At 47.4% G+C, this 24,901-nt stretch overlaps 1 protein-coding gene across 10 annotated transcripts in view; it reads left to right on the top strand.

The window, feature by feature from the left end:
• Positions 1-24,901, top strand: part of prrc2a (proline rich coiled-coil 2A) — a 140,796-nt gene that overhangs the window by 58,063 nt on the left and 57,832 nt on the right. For 8 of the 10 annotated variants that reach the window (XM_033016254.1, XM_033016253.1, XM_033016257.1 and 5 more), the window contains exons 10-15: positions 1,841-1,931; positions 4,205-4,385; positions 10,505-10,865; positions 16,064-16,236; positions 20,132-20,516; positions 23,559-23,781. In XM_033016254.1, the coding sequence (XP_032872145.1) occupies positions 1,841-1,931; positions 4,205-4,385; positions 10,505-10,865; positions 16,064-16,236; positions 20,132-20,516; positions 23,559-23,781 (1,414 nt within the window). The remainder of the gene's footprint in view (positions 1-1,840; positions 1,932-4,204; positions 4,386-10,504; positions 10,866-16,063; positions 16,237-20,131; positions 20,517-23,558; positions 23,782-24,901) is intronic. The other 2 variants (XM_033016258.1, XM_033016255.1) reach the window with 2 other exon arrangements.

Below are 24,901 nucleotides of genomic sequence, written 5' to 3' on the forward strand. Positions count from 1 at the left end.
TTTATATAGCGCCTTTCTAATACTCAAGGCGCTTTACATCGCATTATTCATTCACTCCTCAGTCACACTCGGTGGTGGTAAGCTACTTCTGTAGCCACAGCTGCCCTGGGGCAGACTGACGGAAGCGTGGCTGCCAATCTGCGCCTACGGCCCCTCCGACCACCACTAATCACTCACACACATTCACACACAGGCAAAGGTGGGTTAAGTGTCTTGCCCAAGGACACAACGACAGTATGCACTCCAAGCGGGATTCGAACCGGCTACCTTCCGGTTGCCAGCCGAACACTTAGCCCATTGTGCCATCTGTCGTCCCGAACGCCATTATGCGTTCTTATATCTTTATTCCCATCAATGAGTTTAAAAATGAAGGTTGCAGCTTTATGGATTTGAAGGTGTATCATTTTAATAATCTACATTATCAAATTTGACTTGGGGAAACTAGATGAATGGTTCAATTTCCTATATCAACACAAAGCAGGCTGGGCTAAAGGTTAAGCTCATCAGAAGTTGGCATAACTTGAGAGCAGTAACTTTGATACCTCATGGTACTAGAAATGTTATCGACAACAGGTGCAGGAGTAGGCCATTTGGCCCTTCGAGCCAGCACCGCCATTAAAGGGGGAGTACAATGATATCTGGGTGTCCTTCTTCATCAGACACGGAAAGTAAGCATGCAGGTACAGCAGGCAGTGAAGAAAATGAATGGCATGTTGGCCTTCCTAACAAGAGGAGTTGAGTGTAGGAGCAAAGAGGTCCTTCTGCAGTTGTTCATGGCCCTAGCGAGACCACACCTGGAGTATTCTGTGCAGTTTTGGCCCCCTAATTTGAGGAAGGACATTCTTGCTATTGAGGGAGTGCAGCGTAGGTTTACAAGGTTAATTCCCGGGATGGCGGGACTGTCATATGCTGAGAGAATGGAGCGGCTGGGCTTGTATACTCTGGAGTTTAGAAGGGTGAGAGGGGATCTTATTGAAACATATAAGATTATTAAGGGATTGGACATGCTAGAGGCAGGAAACATGTTTCCGATGTTGGGGGAGTCCAGAACCAGTGGCCACAGTTTAAGAATAAGGGGTAGGCCATTTAGACCAGAGATGAGAAAAAACCTTTTCACCCATAAAGTTGTGAATCTGTGGAATTCTCTGCCTCAGAGGGCGGTGGAGGCCAATTCTATGGATGCTTTCAAGAGACAGATAAAGCTCTTAAAGATAGCTGAGTCAAGGGATATGGGGAGAAGGCAGGAACGGGGTACTGAATGTGGATGATCAGCCATGCTCACAGTGAATGGTGGTGCTGGCTTGAAGGGCCGATATGGCCTACTTTGGTCTATTGTCTGATTGAGTAGCATGCAAAACAAAGCTTTCCCCTGTGCCTCGATACACACGACAATAATAAAGCAAAATCTCTAAATTAGCGTAGAATTGATGTGAGCCATTAGAGAAGTCTGTCTGTTAAAGAAGTTCCTAAATTGCTTATGGTAGTATCATATTCAAGATAGACACAAAATACTGGAGTAACTCAGCAGGCCAGGCAGTATCTCTGGAGAGAAGGAATTGGTGATGTTTCGGACACAAAACGTCACCCATTCCTTCTCTCCAGAGATGCTTCCTGTTCCGCTGAGTTACTCCAGCATTTTGTGTCCATCTTTGGTTTCAACCAGCATCTGCAGTTCCTTCATGCACATGATATTCCAGATGACTGGTTTATTCTTCCTCTGTTTGCTATCTATAGTTTACTATCTATAGCATGGCTTGTCTATTGAACTGGACCAGAGTTGAGCAGCTGGGTATTGGGGCCAGGAGCATTGCTTATGTACCCTGTACCTTTACTTCCACAGGAGCACACGAGGAAATAGACTACACTGAAAAGTTAAAATTCAGCGATGACGAAGACGATGATGATGCTGAAAAGGGAAAACCTGAAAATTGGTAGGTATCCATTATAAAGAGTATATGTATTAACAAAACATTGAATCTAGAGCAATGTCTTTTTCATGTTAGACACAAAGTGCTGGAGTAACTCAGCGGGTCAGGCAGGGCAGCGTCTCTGGAGAGAAGGAATGGGTGACGTTTCATGTCGAGACCCTTCTTCAGACTGATGATCTGGCCTTCAGTCTGAAGAAGGGTCCCAACCCAAAACGTCGGCCATTCCTTCTCTCCAGAGATGCTGCCTGACCCGCTGCATTAAGGGCCTGTCCCACTTTCACGACCTAATTCACACCCTTTTTTATTCGTGGACATTTTTCATCATGCTAGAAAAAACGCCTCGACCGACTTGATGCCACGAGTATCTACGACTAGCATCACGGCCTGCTACGACCTCGTGACGACCATGCTTGCGAGTAAGAGTCAAGGGCAAACTCGGCAGAGGTTGTGAATTAGGTGGTGAAAGTGGGACAGGCCCTTTACTCCAGTATTTTGTGCCTACCTCCGAATTAAAGCAGCATCTGAAGTTCTTTCTTACACATCTTTTTCATGTTGATCTATCATTTAGAACGGAGATGAGGAAACACTTTCACACAGAGAGTTGGGAGTCTGTGGAATTCTCTGCCTCAGATACTTTCAAGAGAGAGCTAGATAAGACTCTTAAAGATAGTGGTATCAGGGGATATGGGGAGAAGGCAGAAACGGGGTACTGATTGTGGATGATCAGCCATGATCACATTGAATGGCGGTGCTGGCTCGAAGGGCCGAATGGCCTACTCCTGCACCTATTGTCTATTGGGACCCAACGGGTCCACGTTTGGGCTCGTATTATCACATTCTCTCGGAACCCCTAGCAACCTCTCGCATAACCCTGGTTGAGAAACGCTGCTCTATAGACTTCACACTACAATGGTTGCCCTTTGCACTTTGGTTCTTGCACTGTCATGGTCACGTTTGCTTCGAATAACTGATAATTTATGGTGTATTTATTTAATTTGTTTTTGTTCGAATGTGCCTGTAAAGCAGAAGCAAGTAAGAATTTAATTGCTCCCATCGCATAGAGTGCACATGTCAAATAAACACTTGACTCTTGAAAGTACCCCCAATGGTCTCGCCTTCAGTCTGAAGAAGGATCCCGACCCAAAAAGTTTGCCTCTCCATGTTCTCCAGAGATGCTGCCTGACCCGCTGAGTTACGCCAGCTCTTTGTGCCCATCTTTGGTATAAACCTCCATCTGCAAACCTTTGTTTCTGCAGTAATGGTTCTCCAAAGTCATCTGCTTTGTGCATCGCCATGGAGTTTTGTTTTCTGGTTCTTCATTCTCCAGCCATTCAATTCTTTAGGTGGTTATGCTGTCAGTACAAATCTCTCTTCTCTCAAAAATGTATATTCCAGCAATTTAGCATCATTGTTTCCAGCGCAACATTTTCTGGTTAAGAAGGAACTGCAGATGATGGATAATCGAAGGTAGGCAAAAATGCTGGAGAAACTCAGCGGGTGAGGCAGCATCTATGAAGCAAAGGAAATGGGCAACGTTTCGGGTCGAAACCGAAAGTTCGGTTGTTCTTTGTTGGTGAATCAAGTTTCAGTCCTCACAGGAGTAGCTATGCTCACATGTGTTCTAATTCTGCTCTTTGTGATGTCCTGAAAACTGGCACTTTTTTTTAGAATTGCTGATGTTAAATATGTAGCAAGCAGTTTCTTGCTTTGCCGATTGGGGTGTGCCTTTAGTAGTGCCTGTAAACATGGATGAAAATAAGAATGTGTCTCTGCACATGCAGAGAAAATGGCTAATCAAAAAATTACATTGATTTATTCTGAAGAAGGGTCTCGACCCGAAACGTCGCCTATTCCTTCGCTCCATAGATGCTGCCTCACCCACTGAGTTTCTCCAGCATTTTTGTCTACCTTTGACTTTTCCAGCATCTGCAGTTCCTTCTTAAACACTAATTTGTTTGATGCTTTTAAAATAGCTGGAGGGCCATTTTAACCTCTATCAAATACGATGTGTAGGTATGTAAAATGCTGGCAGCTTTTTTCCTCCATTGCTTTGGTGAACGTCAGGTCAGGTTAGGGTCATCACCTCATCTGGATTCTAGGTCCAGTTCCAGACCAAGTCTGAAACTACAAAATACATCCAGCATTTTTGTCTACTATCTTTTTCTGGTGTTGTGTGGCGTCTGATTTTGAAAAGCTTATGTGGCACTGCAGTTATGGTGCGTAGGTATAACATTGTCGGGGGCGGATGCTGAAAATGATCATCTTGTTCTGTGAAGGAGCGGCCAGTTGAGTCGGCCTGAACGGCAAGAGCTGCGCAACTCTGAGCACAGGAAGGAGACCCCCTCGGATGAGCACTCGAATGTCAAGGCAGCTCGGGGTGAGGGTCCAGCTCCTGCTGCAACTGAGCTCGGGCCAGGCAGAGTCCCCGGCAACTGGGGGCCTGCTGCAGAATACCAGGTACGGACCAGAGAATTAACAGTGTGTGTGTGTGTGTGTTTGTCATAGGGCATGGAAACAGGCCCTTTGGCCCAACCTGTCCACACCAACCAACATGTCCCACCTGCCTGAATTCATCCCATATCCCTCTAAATACGTTCTATCCATGTACCTGTCTAAATGTTTCCTAAACATTGCTGTGATAGTCCCAGCCTCAACTACCTCCTCCAGTGGCTCGTTCCATACACCCACCACCAGGTGTAAACAAAAAATATATAAAAAATTAAAATTATGTCTCAGGTTCCGATCAAATGCTTTCCCCCTCAACTAGGTCCTCTACTTCTAGATTCCCCTTCTCTGGGCAAGCGAATCTGTGCGTTTACCTGATCTATTCCTCTTGCAGAGCTGCCAAGTAGTATGGATTTTCCTTATTTTGTATGGAAATGCGATCAGAATACTGATGTACGGATTTGCTTTGTAAAATATGATTTTTTTTTAAACGGCCCGACTTCCTGTTTCATCTTGCTGCTTAAAAAATGCAAGGATATAAAAAGTCATACTGTAACTCTAAACATTATAGCAGATTAATTCTATTAGTATTTTAAATTTCAAGAACTGGATGATTATTTTTGTACGCTTTAATCTGCCTGTCCCGCTCCAGGTTTAAACAGCGCTGTCAGTTTAGTGCGTGGGAATTTAAACAAAGAGCTGTCGGCTACAGCTCTATGGGTTCTAAATATAGCACTACCAGCTGGAGCGCTATGGGCTTTACACATAGCACCATGGCCACAGCGCTATGGGTCACAGACTGTTCGGGGAGGGAAGGAGGGAGAGAGAGGAGGAGAGAGGGAGGGAGAAAAAAGGGAGGAGGGAGAGGGAGAGGGAGGGAAAGAGGAGGGAGAGGGAGGCTTCCAAAATGGCTTCTACATCATCATCTGGTGCTAAAAGTAGGAAGTAGCCGTTCAAACAGCAGTATACAAAGAGATGGCAATGAATGCACTGTCAAGTAAGGTGCATAGACGACATGTCAATTGGTAGCAAAGTTATGCATCCTTGTACTCTTACATGGGTCTGACTGCACATTTAAAAAGGAAAAAAAAAATTCAGCAAAATGGCACTGCCTAAAAATACTGTTTTCCTCAGCAAAATACTGATTTTCAGGTACTAGAAAACTGAAATGCTCTGACAAAACTTGGCAGCTCTGCGCTTGTGATTTTACACACCTCTATAGGATCGCCCCCTCATCCTCCTGCGCTTCAAGGAATAGAGTCCCAGCCTGCTCGAACTCTCCCCGCAGCTCGGGGGTGTGTGTGTGTTCCTAACCCTGGTGTGCGATTGTAACATGAGCCATGAAACCAGTGCGCTCATCAGATTTAATCAGTGGGACCACAGTCAATGTGCATTGCCGTAGGGATAAACTTTGATGTTGCCGATGTGTTTTAAAGCTATCTTTTTTTTTTGCCTCTTGTCGTATGGGCACAATGGAATTAAGTTGGGACGTTAGGATTCTTGTGGTAGATGTTTAGTAAGATGTGAGGGTATTTATGACAAATCTTTCCTGTGGCATAGTCTGTGGATGGAATTACTGCTGGCAAGTATCCAGGCACTGCATACTTGGTAAGGGAGTGTTGCAACAGGTAAAATAATGAAGGATGCTCTATAGCTGCAGCTGTGAGTGTAGCCGTGGGGGGGAGGGGTGGTTGTTAGCGGGAGGAAGGGAGTCTTTTAGGGGCATGGTAAGTGTCTTGTAAACCACAAACTAACTTTAATCTCTGTACTATTCGTTGTCGAATTAGTTGCCTGCCACATTGTGAATCACTTTCCTGATTACTTTACCAAGAGTTGGCTTCACCAAAGAATTCTCGGGATGGCAGGGCTGTCATACGCTGAGAGAATGGAGCGGCCGGGGTTGTACACTCTGGAGTTTAGAAGGATGAGAGGGGACCTTGTTGAAACAAATAAGATTATTAAGGGTTTGGACACGCTAGAGGCAGGAAACGTGTCCCCGATGTTGGGGGAGTCCAGAACCAGGGGCCACAGTTTAAGAATAAGGGGTAAGCCATTTAGTTGTGAGTCTGTGGAATTCTCTGCCTCAGAGGGCAGTGGAAGACAGTTCTCTGGATATTTTCAAGAGAGAGCTAGATAGGGCTCTTAAAGATAGCGGAGTCAGGGGAGAAGGCAGGAACGGGGTACTGATTGTGGATGATCAGCCATGATCACATTGAATGGCGGTGCTGGCTCGAAGGGCCGAACGGCCTCCTGCACCTATTGTTTAATGGCTATTGTCTCTCTTTGCCACCTTTGTCTTTCGGTCTGAAGAAGTGTTGCAACCCAAATCATCGCCTATCCATTTTGCTCAGAGATGCTGCCTGACCCGCTGATTTATAGAGTCTTACAGCGTTGAACAGGGACCTTGGGGCACAACCTGCCCATGTCAACCACACACTAGTTCCACCTGCCTGCGTTTGGCCCATATCACTCAACCTGTCCTATCTGTGTGCTATCTAAATGTTTTTTAAACATTGGGATAGACCCAGCCTCAACTACCTCCTCTGGCAGCTTGTTCCATACACCCACCTCTGTGTGAAAAAGTTACCCCTCGGGTTCCTATTAAATCTCTCCTCTCCCTTCACCTTGAACCTATGTCCTGTGGTTCTCTATTCTCCTACTCTGGGCATGGGACTCTGGGCCTACCCGATCTATTCCTCTCATGATCTTGTACACCTATATAGGATTACCTCTCAACCTCCAGTGCTCCAAGGAATAGAGACCCAGCCTGCTCAACCTAAGGTGCAGCATTTTGTGCCTACCTTCAGACCCTTTACCAAGCAGGTTTCTGTGCTGGATGTGATGAGTGGACTGATATAGTGCCAGGTGACCACATTGATATCTGCCAGGTGAAATGATGCATCGGACGAGCAAATTGAAAACCACAGGCTGTCAAGTTTATATTCCTCGTTTGCTAAAAACTGTCGGGATATAAAACTAAACCAACGCAAACCCAGGGCCTATCCGGATCTCATCCAAGTCCAAAGTTGACTGCATGGCTCTTCCATGTTATGGAAAGCCACTCATAGCCAATTCCGAGCTGGCTATAAATCCCAACCTGGCCAGCAATGCTTGCATGCTTCGAATTAAAATAATTATTTGGCAATTTAACTATGGGTTAACTATACTCCTGCACCTATTGACTGGGGTGGGACAAGTCTTTACTACTTATTTTGTTTTTGCGCTAATGACTTCTGGCGTTGAAGGAAGGAAGCTAGTGGCGTTTTAAATCTTTCTCCTTCCCCTCGCACCAATGCCTACCACGTGGTTGGAGCAAACTATCCTAACGTATTAAAACTCAGTAACTAATGTGTCTTTTTAGGGTCGAAGAACAGGATCAGGCATGGTCTCGCCCCACGAGCATCAGGTTGCTCCAGGGCCATACCGCATCTCCAGGCAGGCTTACCCGAGCGTACACCAGGTTTGTAGGGCCAGCTGTAGGTTAAGACACTAGACTGACTTTTAGTTCAAGCTTCACTAAGGTGTGTTGCAGGTTTTTTAAGTTAAAACCAGCTTTGAAACAATCTTTCGACTTTTGATCTGGAGGAGAGGGATGAGTCCAGAGTCTGGTAACATGAAAGAAACTGCTGAGGTTTCAGGGACATTCCTGAGAGTTTTGTGAATGAGCGCTGGGAGGCAATCTTCCTGGGAAATCCACTAGCGTGCACTAGTTTTATGGGTTTTTTTGCGGTCTCTTTTGAGGCAGTATTCCTTTGTAAGAGACCTGACACTTGATCTGTGAGGCAGCCTGAAGTTAAAGCACTAGGTGTGTGGCAGAGGCTTCTTTTGAAGACGACAGGAGATAATATGGTGGGGGCTGCGATTTTGGACTTCCCCTTCAACCGGTCAGAACCTGCACAGCCCCAGGACGGTGCTGCTAATCCAACAGCGGCTGATGGATAAGATTTCTTTCAAAGTGAAGTAAAAGTTTCAAAATAAGTCTCTCCACCTTTCCGACTCAATTCTCATCTCCCTTTTGTGTTTCCTTCCCTGACATCAATCGTCCGTAGCCCTCAATCCTTTTCTTTTTCCTTTCAATGTTTTTTTTGTTTGGTGCGGTGTGTCGTGTCCACTTTCTCCACCCCTTGAGCAAGAGTGGTTCCCAAGATGGAGAAATCTTTAGTGCGCCACTGCAATTGTCTTTTTTTTTTATTTAGCTGCTCTCCAGTTCTTTGTCTTAGAACAGAACAGTCATGCTTCTCAACCTTCTTACCCTTGCAGAACCCTTGAAGTGATTTTCATGTCTCAGGGAACCCCTACATAAAAATTATTATATATCTTTATTAATCTCTTTCTTTCGCTTTCATAAACTTAAAGTTCGTAAGGCAAACACAATATATTTTTCCGATGACTGGTTTGAGCAAAAAATAACGTATGTTTTTCCTCAAGTTTATTAATAATTATTAAAAGTTATTAAAAATAACTGAAATCAAACTGCTTGTTGAAAACGGAAGCAAATAAAGGCAAACAGAAGAACTAGCGGAAGAGGGAGAGAAAAAGAAAACAACACACAAACTTTTCATAAACTAACAAAAACATACATAAATAAACTTGATACACGAACACAAAATATACATAAACGGACTTGCATTTAAAAAATTCATATAGCATCTCTAAATGATAGGTAAAAATTACTAAATAACGTGGGTGAATGAGGGACTGTACCTGCAAGGCAGGAAGCACAGACAGGACTGATGGAGACCGTGCGTGCGTCTGTACTCGAGTGAGTCACTTGATGATACACGAATCTGTCACATCCAGCTCCTGTCCACTGACCACTAAAGGCCGTTTCACACTGGCGCCGTATAGACGTCGCTAAATATGACGTCGCTAAACAGATGTCGCTAAATATGAGGTACATGTGTAATAAAATTGCGAATATGAAATTAAACACAAAAATGCATTTACAAAGGATTAGCCTATTTATCACTATTCCTCTCGGAACCCGTTGCGACCTCTCGTGGAACCCTCGCGTTTCGGAGAACCCCGGTTGAGAAACGCTGGTCTAGCACAAGAACAGACCCTTCGGCTCACAATGTCTGTGCCAAACATGATGCCAAGGCTAACTCTTATTTGCCTGTACGTAATCCAAAAAATATTTTTAATGCTGCCATAATATCTGCCTCGACCACCACCACTGACTGAGTGGTCCAGGCATTCACCTGCCTATGTGGTTATTAAACAAAAACTTGCCCGGTGCATCACCCCCCTCGCCATAAAGTTGTGCCCTCTAGTATTTGATATTTTCATCCTGGGGGTGTGGGGGGGGTAGAAAGATTCTGACTTTCTTTAAAAAAAAAAGTTAAAACTGTCTAGCCCAGTATCATGAGGACCTGAACTGGTCGGGCTGCCTTATGCAATCTTTCTGCGTTCATATGTCCAGAGTAGATCAGGGTCTTTTATACATCCTTCCCCTTTGCTGGCTAAGCCCTTGTCTGATTCTTTCGTTGTGCATCTCTTCCGCTAAGACTTGCCGTATAAAGGGCCTGTCCCACTTACGCGACCTTTACCGGCGACTGCTGGCACCCGTGATGTTAAATTCAGCGGCGACCAGAAAGACACTACGGCTCTTTGGAGACCTCTCATGGCCATACAGGCGACCCCTGACGACATGTGGTGGGTGACCTCTCACGACCATAGGAGTCCTCTCACGACCATACAGGCGACCACTGGCGACCTGTCCTGGGTGACCTCTCACGACCATAGGAGTCCTCTCACGACCATACTGGCGACCTGTCCCGGGTGACCTCTCATGACCATACAGCCTGTATGGCCGTGAGAGGTCTCCTATGGTCGTGAGAGGTCTCCAAAGAGTTGTGGCGTCTTTCTGGTCGCCGCTGAAATTTCAGCATGTTGAATTTTTTGGCGACCTATGACAGGTGCCGGCAGTCAAGGTCGCGTAATTGGGACAGGCCCGTTATCCATCTGCATTAAGTTGGAGTTTTATTGCGCTATCTATTGAGGGTGGTCACTGTTATATGGTCCTGCAATAGTCCATGAGAGACCTATCTCTGTCTGTGAACCTCTGCCTCCTGACATGAGAGTTTTAACCGGAGCTTCCCCCCCTCCCGCTCTTTCCTCCCCCCCCACAGCAGGCTGCGGTCCCCCAGGATAAAGGCAACCCGGCCCTAGCAAGCCAAAAGGCGCCCGTGGGTGAAGACGAGGACGAGGCCTGGCGTCAGCGGCGCAAGCAGTCGTCCACAGAGATCTCTGCCGCGGTGGAGCGGGCGCGCAAGCGGCGCGAGGAGGAGGAGCGGCGCATGCAGGAGGAGCGGCGGGCCGCCTGCGCGGAGAAGTTGAAGCGCCTCGACGAGAAGTTCGGGGCGTCGGAGAAGCGGCAGAAGTGTGAGCAGGAGAAGGAGGAGGTGTCGGAGGGGAAGGAGAACGAGGAGCCCGTCGGCTCCAACAAACGGCAACGCACGGCCAGCAGCAGCAGCTTTGAAATGACTCAAGGTATTTCAAATGTGTTACTTGCCAGTCCCTTGCTACTTGGATGTCCTTGTACATCATTCACTGAAAGTAAGCATGCAGGTACAGCAGGCAGTGAAGAAAGCGAATAGCATGTTGGCCTTCATAACAAGAGGAGTTGAGTATAGGAGCAAAGAGGTCCTTCTGCAGTTGTACAGAGCCCTAGTGAGACCACACCTGGAGTATTGTGTGCACTTTTGGTCTCCAAATTTGAGGAAGGACATTCTTGCTATTGAGGGAGTGCAGCGTAAGTTCTCTAGGTTAATTCCCGGGATGGCGGGACTGTCATATGTGGAAAGAATGGTGCGACTGGGCTTGTATACACTGGAATTTAGAAGGATGAGAGGTTATCTTTTTGAAACATATGATTATTAAGGGTTTGGACACGCTAGAGGCAGGAAACATGTTCCCGATGTTGGGGAAGTCCAGAACTAGGGGCCACAGTTTAAGAATAAGGGGTTGGCCATTTAGAATGGAGATGAGGAAAAACGTTTTCACCCAGAGAGTTGTGAATCTGTTGAATTCTCTGCCTTGGAAGGCAGTGGAGGCCGATTCTCTGGATACTTTCAAGAGAGAATTAGATAAAGCTCTTAAAGATAGTGGAGTTAAGGGATATGGGGAGAAGGCAGGAATGGGGTACTGATTGTGGATGATCAGCCATGATCACAGTGAATGGTGGTGCTGGCTCGAAGGGACGAAATGGCCTACTCCTGCACCTATTGTCTATTGGCTGAACTTGCTATCGGTTCCTCCTCAATACGCTTGGGTACAATGTTCCCCAATTAGCTGACACCATGGTGCATCTGTTAGTACTGCTGCCTCGCAGCGCCACAGACCCGGGTTTGATCCTGGCCTCTGGTGCTTTCTGCGTGGAGTTTGCACGTTCTCCATGTGACCATGTGGGTTTCCTCCCATGTCCCAAAGTCGTGCGGGTATGTAGGTCGACACAAAATGCTGGAGTAACTCAGCGGGTGAGGCACCATCTCTGGAGAGAAGGAATGGGCGAAGTTTCGGGTCGAGACCATTCGTCAGATTGATGTCGGGAGGGGGCGGTGCGAAGATAGGATGTAGTCGAAGACAGTAAGACTGGGAGAACTGGGAAGGAGGGGGGGATGGAGAGAGAAACCAAGGGCTATCTGAAGTTAGAGAAGACAATGTTCATACCGCTGGGGTGTAAACTACCCAAGCAAAATATGAGGTAGACAAAAATGCTGGAGAAACTCGGTGGGTGAGGCTGCATCGATGGAGCGAAGGTATAGGTGATGTTTCGGGTCGAGCCCCTTCTTCAGACTGGGTCTGAGCGAAATATGAGGTGCTGTTCCTCCAATTTGCGCTGGGCCTCACTGACAATGGAGGAGGCCCAGGACAGAAAGGTCAGATTGCCCCGCTGAACATTGCCCCTTATGTATATAGAGCGGATGAGAAAGTGGGATAACGTAGAACGTGTATGGACGGTGTGGACTTGGTGGGCCGAAGGCCCCGTTTCCATGCTTTATCTCTGAACTTACAAGTTTGACCTCTCTAGATTGCCCCCTGTATGTGGGGAGTGGGTGAGAAAGGCAGAGATCAGTGGGTCGACTAGCCTGTGCCCATGCTGTATCTCTGAACCAAACTAAAGTGGGTGCACAAGTGATTCTCTGCTTTGTGCCTTGTGGCAGGCCTGGCTGGCAAATAATCGTGTCCACATATCACCCATCGCGATGACCCTGCAGCACCGCACGCAGCAGCAGGCTTCCGGAAATGATGCATTTGCTGCATTAGGCAGGACAACAGTTTGTGTACTGCATTCACGCGCTGTTTAAAAATGACTATGTTCAGCCACAAACCTCGCTCTTATAATTGTCCTCAACTGCCCTGTTAGTTTGGCATTGATCAGTTCTTGGCGTGTTTCCAAATGGCATGCAACGCCTATTTAGCAGACTCCTGTGATCTACGTGTTGTTAGCAAGCATGACCATCATCTACACCTCCAGTCCACTCGTTCAACCAATTTAGTTTAAGAAAGAACTGCAGATGATGGAAAAAACGAAGGCAGGCAAAAATGCTGGAGAAACTCAGCGGGTGAGGGCAGAATCTATGGAGTGAAGGAATAGGGTTTTTTTCTGGGTTAAGATGTGGTCGTAGAGTTTGAGGGAAGGGGGAATCACAGAGGGCGGGGGCAGTGAGAGTGGAGGTTGTTAAAGAGGGGGCAGTGAGAGAGGAGGTCTGAAGAAGGGTCTCGACCCGAAACGTCACCTATTCCTTCGCTCCATAGATGCTACCTCACCCGCTGTTTCTCCAGCATTTTTGGCTACCTCCCAATGCTGGAATGAAAGCTCTTTTTTTCTTAAAGAAAAGGACAGCTACCTTTTGTATTACAAACAGAAAGATTAAGCAAAGTGAATTACGGGCCCACCCGGATTTCCTTGCAAGTCACGTTGAGTCATACCTCCTGTGGTGTTACTACCACTGCTGTTGCTGTTACTGGACGTTTCGGCTGACTGGAGCCAGACGTCTGTGAAGCCGGCGGCTGAGATGTCGATGCATCGGTACTGAAAACAACAGCAAAAGGAAAGGAGGATGAAATATACAAAATGGATCGTACCATGTACCAACAACATGGCTGTTCATGTTCTACGTCCAAACCTCAACCTTCTAAACTCCAGCAAGGAAGCGTCCCTTCTTCTGAGGAAGGGTCTCGACCCGAAACGTCACCTATTTCCTTCGCTCCATTGATGCTGCCTCACCCGCTGTGTTTCTCCAGCATTTTCGTCTACCTCTGGTATTTAATGCTCATCCCTAATGACGACGGATCTCCTCTAAATGAAGCAGACAATCCAGTGAAGGTACTCCCACTGTGTGTTGGCACCAAATGCTGGAGTGACTCAGCGGGACAGGCAGCATCTCAGGAGAGGAAAAATCGGTGACGTTTCAGCCTGAAGAAGGGTCTCGACCCAAACATCACCCATTCCTTCTATCCAGAGATGCTGCCTGTCCCTCTGATAACTCATTTTAGTTTAGTATAGAGATACGGCCCACCAGGTCCGCGCCGACCAGCGATCCCCGCACATTAACACTATCCTATACCCACTAGGGACAATTTTTCACACTTACCAAGCCAATTAACCTACAAACCTGTACATACTGCATCCCAGAGTACTTAAGGAAGTAGCTCCAGAAATAGTGGATGCATTAGTAATAATCTTTCAAAACTCTTTAGATTCTGGAGTAGTTCCTGAGGATTGGCGGGTAGCAAACGTAACCCCACTTTTTAAGAAGGGAGGGAGAGAGAAAACGGGGAATTACAGACCAGTTAGTCTAACATCGGTAGTGGGGAAACTGCTAGAGTCAGTTATTAAAGATGGGATAGCAGCACATTTGGAAAGTGGTGAAATCATTGGACAAAGTCAGCATGGATTTACAAAAGGTAAATCATGTCTGACGAATCTTATAGAATTTTTCGAGGATGTAACTAGTAGCGTGGATAGGGGAGAACCAGTGGATGTGGTGTATCTGGACTTCCAGAAGGCTTTCGACAAGGTCCCACATAAGAGATTAGTTTACAAACTTAAAGCACACGGCATTGGGGGTTCAGTATTGATGTGGATAGAGAACTGGCTGGCAAACAGGAAGCAAAGAGTAGGAGTAAACGGGTCCTTTTCACAATGGCAGGCAGTGACTAGTGGGGTACCACAAGGCTCAGTGCTGGGACCCCAGCTATTTACAATATATATTAATGATCTGGATGAGGGAATTGAAGGCAATATCTCCAAGTTTGCGGATGACACTAAGCTGGGGGGCAGTGTTAGCTGTGAGGAGAATGCTAGGAGACTGCAAGGTGACTTGGATAGGCTGGGTGAGTGGGCAAATGTTTGGCAGATGCAGTATAATGTGGATAAATGTGAGGTTATCCATTTTGGTGGCAAAAACAGGAAAGCAGACTATTATCTAAATGGTGGCCGACTAGGAAAAGGGGAGATGCAGCGAGACCTGGGTGTCATGGTACACCAGTCATTGAAAGTGGGCATGCAGGTGCAGCAGGCAGTGAAGAAGGCGAATGGTATGTTAGCTTTCATAGCAAAAGGAATTGAGTATAGGAGCAGGGAGGTTCTACTGCAGTTGTACAGGGTCTTGGTGAGACCACACCTGGAGTATTGCGTACAGTTTTGGTCTCTAAATCTGGGGAAGGACATTATTGCCATAGAGGGAGTGCAGAGAAGGTTCACCAGACTGATTCCTGGGATGTTAGGACTGTCTTATGAAGAAAGACTGGATAGACTTGGTTTATACTCTCTAGAATTTAGGAGATTGAGAGGGGATCTTATAGAAACTTACAAAATTCTTAAGGGGTTGGACAGGCTAGATGCAGGAAGATTGCTCCCGATGTTGGGGAAGTCCAGGACAAGGGGTCACAGCTTAAGGATAAGGGGGAAATCCTTTAAAACCGAGATGAGAAGGACTTTTTTCACACAGAGAGTGGTGAATCTCTGGAACTCCCTGCCACAGAGGGTAGTCGAGGCCAGTTCATTGGCTATATTTAAGAGGGAGTTAGATGTGGCCCTTGTGGCTAAGGGGATCAGAGGGTATGGAGAGAAGGCAGGTACGGGATACTGAGTTGGATGATCAGCCATGATCATATTGAATAGCGGTGCAGGCTCGAAGGGCCGAATGGCCTACTCCTGCACCTAATTTCTATGTTTCTATACGTCTTTGGAGTGTGGGAGGAAACCGAAGATCTCGGAGAAAACACACACAGGTCATGGGGAGAACGTGCAAACTCCGTACAGACAGCACCCGTAGTTGGGATCGAACCCGGGTCTCCGGCGCTGCATTCGCTGTAAGGCAGCAACTCTACCGCTGCTCCACCGTGACCGCCCTATTGATAAGGCTGAATGATGTTTTTTATAAATATATAAATTGATTAAAAAAAGGAGGGAATGATAAGGCTGAATGATATTTAAATATATATTTATATTAAACATCATTCAGCCTCATCATTATGTCTATCTTCGGTTTTGTGTCTACGGTTTAAACCAGCATCTGCAGCTCCTTCCTACGCCCTCCCCCCCACTGCACTCACGTCAATGTGTAAAACTTACACGTCAACTTGGGGGCTTGCCTGGCTACACTGGAAATGATGAGCACGGGAGGTTCGATTAAATGCAGATGACTCTATTTATTTAATCTTTTTTTGTTTCTCTCCAGCTGAACCTCCACCTCCTCCTGAAAAGGAGACGGTTGAAGTGAAAGAGGAGACGGGGGTGGCAAGAGTCGAGTCAAAAGTAGAGGTGGTAGTGCAGGGGAGGCAGCCGCAGCCCTCGCAGGGTTACTCCAAGTACCAGAAGTCGTTGCCGCCCAGGTTTCAAAGGCAGCAGCAGGTAAGCCTTGTGATTGAGTAGTCAATGATGGCCCCCATTCTTAGTCACGTGTGTGGCCAAAAATATGAAATACATCTCTTCAGTGTTTCCACTTTGAAGGAAATTACCCGAAATTTGGGAAATTCTGGTTGCCTTCGGGTAATTTTAGGAAAATTTACTGGGTGACAGTGTGAACTGTGAGGAGGATGCTGTTAGAATGCAGGGTGATTTGGACAGGTTGGGGGAGTGGGCAGATGCATGGCAGATGCAGTTAAATGGGCAGATAAATGTGAGGTTATCCACTTGGGTAGCAAAAACATGAAGGCAGATTACTATCTAAATGGCGACAAGTTGGGAAAAGGGGAAGTACAACGGGATCTGGGGCTCCTTTGTTCATCAGTCTATGAAAATATGCATGCAGGTACAGCAGGCAGTGAAGAAAGCGAATGGCCTTTACAACAAGAGGAGTCGAGTATGGGAGCAAAGAGGTCCTTCTGCAGTTGTACAGAGCCCTAGTGAGACCACACCTGGAGTATTGTGTGCAGTTTTGGTCCCCTAATTTGAGGAAGGACATTCTTGCTGTTGAGGGAGTGCAGCGTAGGTTTACAAGGCTAATTCCCAAGATGGCGAGACTGTCATATGCTGAGAGAATGGAGCGGCTGGGCTTGTATACACTGGAGTTTAGAAGGATGAGAGGGGATCTTAGACAATAAACAATAGACAATAAGTGCAGGAGTAGGCCATTTGGCCCTTCGAGCCAGCACCGCCATTCAATGTGATCATGGCTGATCATCCCCAATCAGTACCCCGTTGCTGCCTTCTCCCCATAACCCCTGACTCCGTTATCTTTAAGAGCCCAATCTAGCTCTCTCTTGAAAGCATCCAGAGAGCCTGCCTCCACCACCCTCTGAGGCAGGGAATTCCACAGACTCACAACTCTCTGTGAGAAAAAGTGTTTCCTTGTCTCCGTTCTAAATGGCTTACCCCTTATTCTTAAACTGGCCCCTGGTTCTGGACTCCCCCAACATCGGGAACATGTTTCCTATTCATGTACCTGTCTTAACTGTCTCTGAAATGATGGGATAATCCCAGCCGCAACTACCTCCTCTGGCAGCTTGATCCGTACACCCACCGCTCTTTGTGTGAAAAGATTACCCTTCAGATTCTTAGTAAATCTTTTCCCCTTCACCTTGAACCTATGCCCTCTGGTCCTCGATTTCCTACACTGGGCAAGATACCTTGTGCACATACCTGATCTCCCCCTCTATAATATCTCCCCTCATCCTCCTGCGCTCGATGGAATAGAGACGCAGCCTACTCAACCATTCCCTGTAGCTCACACCCTCTAGTCCTGGCAACATCCTCGTAAATCTTCTCTGAACCCTTTCAAGCTTGACAACATCTTTCCCTGTAAGAACAGAGCAGCACAGCAACAAGGCCTTCAGCCCACATTATCTCTGCTGAAAATGATGCCCAGCTCAACTCCTATCGCACCATATCCCGTATGGTCTTGTGCTTATCCAAATGCCTCTTAAATGCCGCTATCGTATCAACCTCCACCGCTGCCTCCTCGATGTGCCCGGAGAAACATCTGTTAAGTTTAATTTTGGGTTTAAGTATAAGATAGCAAGTGTCCCCAGTAACACAGCCCATTCGTAGGCCCCCCTCGGTCATGACTGGCCATGGGTGATGCGTCCTAGTTGTTGGCTGCTTGCTCCAAACCCCGGCTAGAGCAGTGGAGTCTCCTCCATTGCCAGAGTGAGCAACACCGGAAATTGAAGGAATAGCACCTCATATTCCGCCTGGGTAGCTGCGGCCGGCGGGCATGAACATTGAATTCTCCCAATTTTGCTAGCCCTTGCTGTCTCCTCCCCTTCCTTAACCCTCGAGCTGTCTCCTCCCATCCCCCCGCCCTCGGGCTCCTCCGCCTCCCCTTTTTCCTTCCTTCTCCCCCACCCCCTATCAGTCTGAAGATGGGTTTCGGCCCGAAACGTCACCTATTTCCTTCGCTCCATAGATGCTGCTGCACCCGCTGAGTTTCTCCAGCATTTTTGTGTACCCCGGCTAGAGCAGCGTCTCTTGAGGCCGAAGAGACCAATGCGGGCGTGATGGTCTCTGTGGCAAAGGTCACATTTGTGTGTGGTCTCTGGTCTGTTGAAGTTGCTGCGCTCCTTTCTGCCGCTGCGTTCAACAGTTTCTCTTCCCCCGTTTTGAGATGTTGGTTCAGGGTACCTCTCCACCTCGTGCAGTCAGCTGCAAGGCTGTCCCAGGACTCCACAGCCCACACTCGTTTTCATCTGGATTTTAATCTCGAGTACTGTCTTGTGTGAACGTAGCTGGATAATTTCCCTAACTCGCTATTTATTTTACTTACTTCCTGTTATGCCGCAGCAACGAAGGCCCTCCACTCAGCAGTGTTGATTTCTTCAGTTGCTGTTTCCGTAACATATTTGTTTTACGAGACAGGGTTGTTAGCCCTGTGCTCAACCCCCAACCTGGAGGACCAGTGGATCGCTCTTCGTTCCGCCTCTACCCTTCGACCTGTCTAGCATGGGAGATGAATCTCCCGCTGGCATAGCTCTAGGGGTCACTGAGACACACAAGCTCCCCGGCCACGACAAGGTTGCAATCCATTTTACAATATTTATTTGACAGATTATTTTATATGTGCAATTTCTATCAAGGCTGGTGCAATTTCTATCTAACAGATATAATGCATACATTGGATCTTCAGGAGAAATTGCCCCACTTTTATCTGAAGATGGTGCAGTGACCTCAGTCAAGGCTTCGGCTTACTGCCGTCAGTAAGAGGCTGTTTGCTTATAAATAGACTCTTCTGGCTGATTGCAATAAAGAACGCTTCTCTGAGACCTGCTTCCAACGTGGCATGTTGTCAGGAAGTTGCCCTAGATAAGTGATGTCTCAAATGGGAGAGACTAGATACGTAGCTGTCTGAACTCTCTGATGGGGAGCAAAAAAAACTGTAAATCATCCCCTCATTCCCTCAAAACTAATGGAAGTCTGAAGAAGGGTCTCGACCCGAAACGTTGCCTATTTCCTTCGCTCCATAGCTGCTGCCTCACCTGCTGAGTTTCTCCAGCATTTTTGTCTACTCTCAAAGCTAATGGCAGGTTGGCCTTCATCGCAAGAGTATTTGAGTATAGGAGCAAGGAGGTCCTACTGCAGTTGTACAGGGCCCTGGTGAGACCACACCTGAGTATTGTGTGCATTTTGCTTCTCCTAATTTGAGCAAGGATATTCTTCCTATTGATGGAGTGCAGCGTACGTTAGGAAGCGAGCGGGCAAGATTATCTCTGACCCCTCTCACCCTGGCCACAAACTCTTTGAATCACTTCCCTCTGGAAGGCAACTCCGGACTGTCAAAGCTGCCACAGCCAGAAATAAAAACAGCTTTTATCCACGAGTAGTTGCTCTACTCAACAACCAAAAAATCTGTTTTTATTATTAATATGTTTTTGTTCATCTTTTATTATTTTTATTTTAATCTTAAAATGAACGTATTTAAAATACCAAAGAGTAAAAGAAGATTCAACGAAATAATCCTCCCCGACTGACGGCCACAATTAAAACATTAGTAAGTCATGAGGGCTATTTTAACAAAATATTTTACATTTTCAAGTATATCTAATAGACGTTTCTTGGATGCGGCCTTATTAGATAACAGCTAACTTAATGCGGCATTCCACCATGAAAAGGTTCCCCACCCCTGCTCTAACCTGCAGGAGTCGGTGTAGATAGTTTGCTCGAGGTATTTCAGCCGCCTCCTCTTGGAAGCTGGAGAGGAAAAATTGGACGTTCCATTGCACGTTCCAAAGGGTTTTTTGTTTTTTTTAAAGCGGTTATACATCGATGGTAACACTATACGCCACCGTCTCTGCATTTTCTTTTGATTCAGGAACAGCTACTGAAGCAGCAGCAGTGGCAGCAGCAGCAGCAACAACAGCAACAGCAGCAGCAGCAGCAGCAGCAGCAGCAGCAGCAGCAGCAGCAGCAGCAGCAACAGCAGCAGCAACAGCATCACCACCACCAGCAGCCCTCCCAACAGGCTCCAGTGCAGCAGCCGCCTCTGCCACTTGCAATGGCCCCGCCGTCAGCACCCATGCACCCACAGCAGCAGCAGAAGCCCATGTACCCGGGCTCAATCGGCCGTCCGCCTCCGCCCCCCATGCCCCCCATGGGCTACGACCCGCGATGGATGATGATGCCACCTTACATGGACCCTCGCATGATGCAGGGCCGTCCTCCCATCGACTACTTCCCACCTGGCGTTCACCCATCAGGCAAGTAAAAACCAAAGATCCTATATATAGCGAGCAAGATAGACCACTCGCGAAAAAGACGTAGTACGGTCATGGGCAGATTCATGGGTAATTTTCGGCCCCATTTCCGTAACCGACTTCCGTCTCCGCACCAAAGATCCCATAGTGGAGCAAAGATACTAGTGCGGAGACGGAAGCCGGTTACGGAAACACCCTCGTAAAAATAAAAGTTATTTTGTAAAAATCTTCTCCTCATTTTCAGAATTTTAATTTATTAACACAAACTGTCCCCCCGCAAAGTTGATTACACTGCGAGAGGGATACCCAAAGTCGGGTCGGTTACTGAAATGGATGGAAAAAAAGGCCCATGTTCCGCTCCGTGGCGTACTACATGTCAGCCCGCATTTAGCAGGATTGGTCTATCTTGCTCCGCTATAGGATCTTTGGTAAAAACCGCTCGCTCCCCTCCACCTTTAACAAGTGCAGGGCTCTTAGTCCACCAGTCATAGGAGCAGAATTAGGCCATTTGTTCAATCAAGTCGACTCCGCTGTTCAATCATGGCTGATCTATCTTCTCCTGTCAATCCCACTATCCTGCTTTCTCCCTATTACCGCTGACACCCTGACTAATCAAGGTGTGTAGGTTAATTGGCTTGGTAAAAATTCTGATTTTATGTCCATCGCATCTACTCTGCCATTCAATCATGGCTGATCTATCTTTCCCTCTCAATCCGACAATCCTGCCTTCGCCCCATAACCACTGACACCGTACTAACCAAGAATCTTATCGCATCTTCCCATCTCCTCCCCTTTCGACTTTCCGCAGAAACCGCTCCCTCCGTAATTCCCTGGACAATTCGTCCCTTCCCACCCAAACCACCCCCTCCCCTGGTACTTTCCCCCGCAACCGCAGTAAATGCTACACTTGTCGCTTTACTTCCTCCCTTGACTCCATCCAAGGGCCCAAGCTGTCTTTCCAGGTGAGGCAGAGGTTCACCTGCACCTCCTCCAACCTCATCTATTGCATCCGCTGCTCTAGGTATCAGCAGCTCTACATACATCGGTGAGACCAAGCGCAGGCTTGGCGATCGCTTCGCCCAACACCTCCGCTCGGTTCGCAATAACCAACCTGATCTCCCGGTGGACCAGCACTTCAACTCCCCCTCCCATTCCGAATCAGACCTTTCTGTCCTGGGCCTCCTCCATGGCCAGAGTGAGTCCCACCGCAAATTGGACGAGCAGCACCTCACCTTTCGCTTGGGCAGTTTACACCCCAGCGGTATGAACATTGACTTCTCCAATTTCAGGTAGTCCCTGCTTTCTCCCTCCTTCCCCTCCCCTTCCCAGCTCTCCCACAGCCTACTGTCTCCGCCTCTTCCTTTCTTCTTCCCGTCCCCCGTCCCCCCCGCCCCACCTCCTCGTCAGTCTGAAGAGGGGTCTCGTCCCGAAAAGTCACCCATTCCTTCGCTCCATAGATGCTGCCTCACCCACTGAGTTTCTCCAGCATTTTTGTCTACCTTCGATTTTTCCAGCATCTGCAGTTCTTTCTTAAAAAAGTATCTTATCAATCTCTGTCTTAAAATTATCCAGTGACTTGGCCTCCACAGCCTTCTGTGGCAATGAATTCCAGTTTAAGTCCATTTACAAGAATAGCCAGTTTTAGTAACAAAAGGGGATGGGGAGCAACATGTAAAAACAAACAACCGCAAGTGCTTGATTATGAATAAAAGGCTCCAAGTGCTGGAGTAACTCAGCAGGTTAGGCAACATCTCTGGAGAAGATGGATAGATGACATTTTGGGTCGGGACTTGTCAGTAGGGTCCCGTCCTGAAATGTGACCTAACCATGTTCTCCAGGGAAGCTGTCTGACCTGCTGAGTTACTCTTTTTTTTTAAAAGGTAGCAACATTATTATTGATAGTGATAAAATTCAGAGAGAAAATAAGTTAAGGGAACCTTCAATATATTTTTTTAACAAAATGGGGGATGAGGGGGGGATCTTATAGAAACCTATAAAAGGACTGGACAAGCTAGATGCAGGAAAAATGTTCCCAATGTTGGGCGAGTCCAGAACCAGGGGGCCTTAGAATAAAGGGGAGGCCATTTAAGACTGAGGTGAGAAAATACTTTTTCACCCAGAGAGTTGTGAATTTGTGGAATTCCCTGCCACAGAGGGCAGTGGAGGCCAAGTCACTGGATGGATTTAAGAGGGAGTTAGATAGAGCTCATGGGGTTAGTGGAATCAAGGGATGTGGGGAGAAGGTAGGCACGGGTTATTGATTGGGGACGATCAGCCATGATCACAATGAATGGTGGTGCTGGCTCGAAGGGCCGAATGGCCTCCTCCTGCACCTTTTTTCTATGTTTCTATGTAACACTTTATTCATTTATTATTGAAAATTAACAGGTCCATGTGTAAAATCTGCTCAGTAGACTAACAATTGGACACAAAGCTGGAGTAACTCAGCGGGACAGGCAGCATCTCTGGCGAGACGGAATGGGTAGTGTTTCGGGTCGAGACCCTTCTATCAGACTGAGAGTCGCAGGAAAGCGAAACGGGAGATCTGGAAGATGATGTAGTGAGATAAAGAACAATGAATGAAAGATGCGCAGAAAAGAAACGATGATGAAGGAAACAGGCCATTGTCAGCTGTTTGTTGGGTGATAATGCGAAGCTGGTGCGACTGTGGTGAGGAATGGAGACGGAGAGATAGGGAATGCCGGGGTTACTTGATGTTAGATAAATCAATATACCTCTGGACTGTAAGCTGCCCAAGCGAAATACGAGATGCTGTTCCTCCAATTTGCGTTTAGTCTCACTGATAATGGAGGAGACCTGACAATAGACTCTTAGTTTGAACAACAACAGTCAGACCCGTCTGAAGAAGGGTCTCAACCCGAAGCGTCACCTGTTCCTTCTCTCTAGAAATGTTGCCTGTCCCGCTGAGTTACTCCAGCTTTTTATGTCTATCTTCCGTTCTATTGTGTAGCTAGCTGGCTTTAGTGTTGGACCACTTGCCGATGATGGTGATGAAAGTACATCCGGTGTGTTGTGCTGCTGCAGGTTTAATGGCTCGCGAGCGCTCGGATAGCGGCGGTTCTGGATCGGAACCCTTTGACCGGCACCCGACGAGGGGCACCCCTCCTATTGACCCCAAGTTGGCCTGGGCTGGTGACGTGTTCCCGTCAGCGGAGATGCGGCCTATGGCCTCGCCCATGAGACCGCATGAAGATGACGACAAAGGCTTGAGGTCTGTTCACGCGAATGTTGAACTCGCTCGTTTTAGGTAACTTCTACAAACGCTTTCCTCCTCTATCTCTCCCCCCCTCCCTCCCCTTACCCCCCCACTAAAAGTCAGTTATCCAATCCCTAGCCAGCACTGCCCAACAGAAATGCAGATGTGAACCTTCCTGAGGTCATTCTGTTGCCGCCCCGATCTGTCCTGGTCTTTTCTCGCTTCCGTGCCCGCAATGGGTCCGAGGAGGTGTCCCGACATGAGGCGATATCCATCTTCTCCAGAGGTACTGCCTCTCGCCGTGCATTGCTCCAGCATTTTGTCCAAGTCAAAAATCAAAGTCAATTTCATTCTTCACTTACACCCGAAGGTGCAGTGATATGAATTTGCCAGCAGCGATACACTTAAAAAGAACACACAATACACAATAGAATTTAACACAAACATCCACCACAGCATTCTCGACTGTGGTGGACGGCAACAAAGTTCAGTCAGTCCTCATTTGTTCACCCCTGGTCGGGGCCATAAACTATAAACCCTCCGTAGTCGCCGCTACGGACGGCCACCGATGTAGAGGTCCTCTTGTCGGGATGATTTAAAATTCCAACGTCGGGTCGGTCGAACACATTCCGCGGCTTGGAAGTCCCGAATTGGCGCTTTCTTACCGGAGACCGCAGCTTCAGGACGTGTCTATTTGGGCGTCACGGGAGGCGCAGCGTTAGAGTTGCTGCCTTCATAGCGAATGCAGCGCTGGAGACCCGGGTTCGATCCCGACTACGGGCGTTGCCTGTACGGAGTTTGTACGTTCTCCCCATGACCTGTGTGGGTTTTTCCTCAAAGATCTTCGGTTTCCTTCCGCACTCCAAAGACGTACAGGTTTGTAGGTTAATTGGTTTGGTGAATGTAAAAAAAAATTGTCCCTAGTGTGTAGGATCGTGTTGATTTGCGGGGATTGTTTGTCGGCGCGGACCCGGTGGGTCAAAGGGCCTGTTTCCGCGCTGTATCTTTTCACAAAACTAAACTAAACATGTACAGATGACATTTCGGTTCAGGATCCACAACGATCTTCAGATCTGGAGAAGGATCCTAACCCGAAAAGTCGCCTTTCCACGTTTTCACAAGATCAAGTTATAGTAATAGAATTAGGCCATTCGGCACATCGAGTCCACTC

Source organism: Amblyraja radiata, unplaced genomic scaffold (genome assembly GCF_010909765.2).
Source record: "Amblyraja radiata isolate CabotCenter1 unplaced genomic scaffold, sAmbRad1.1.pri S36, whole genome shotgun sequence".
NCBI classification, from domain to species: domain Eukaryota; kingdom Metazoa; phylum Chordata; class Chondrichthyes; order Rajiformes; family Rajidae; genus Amblyraja; species Amblyraja radiata.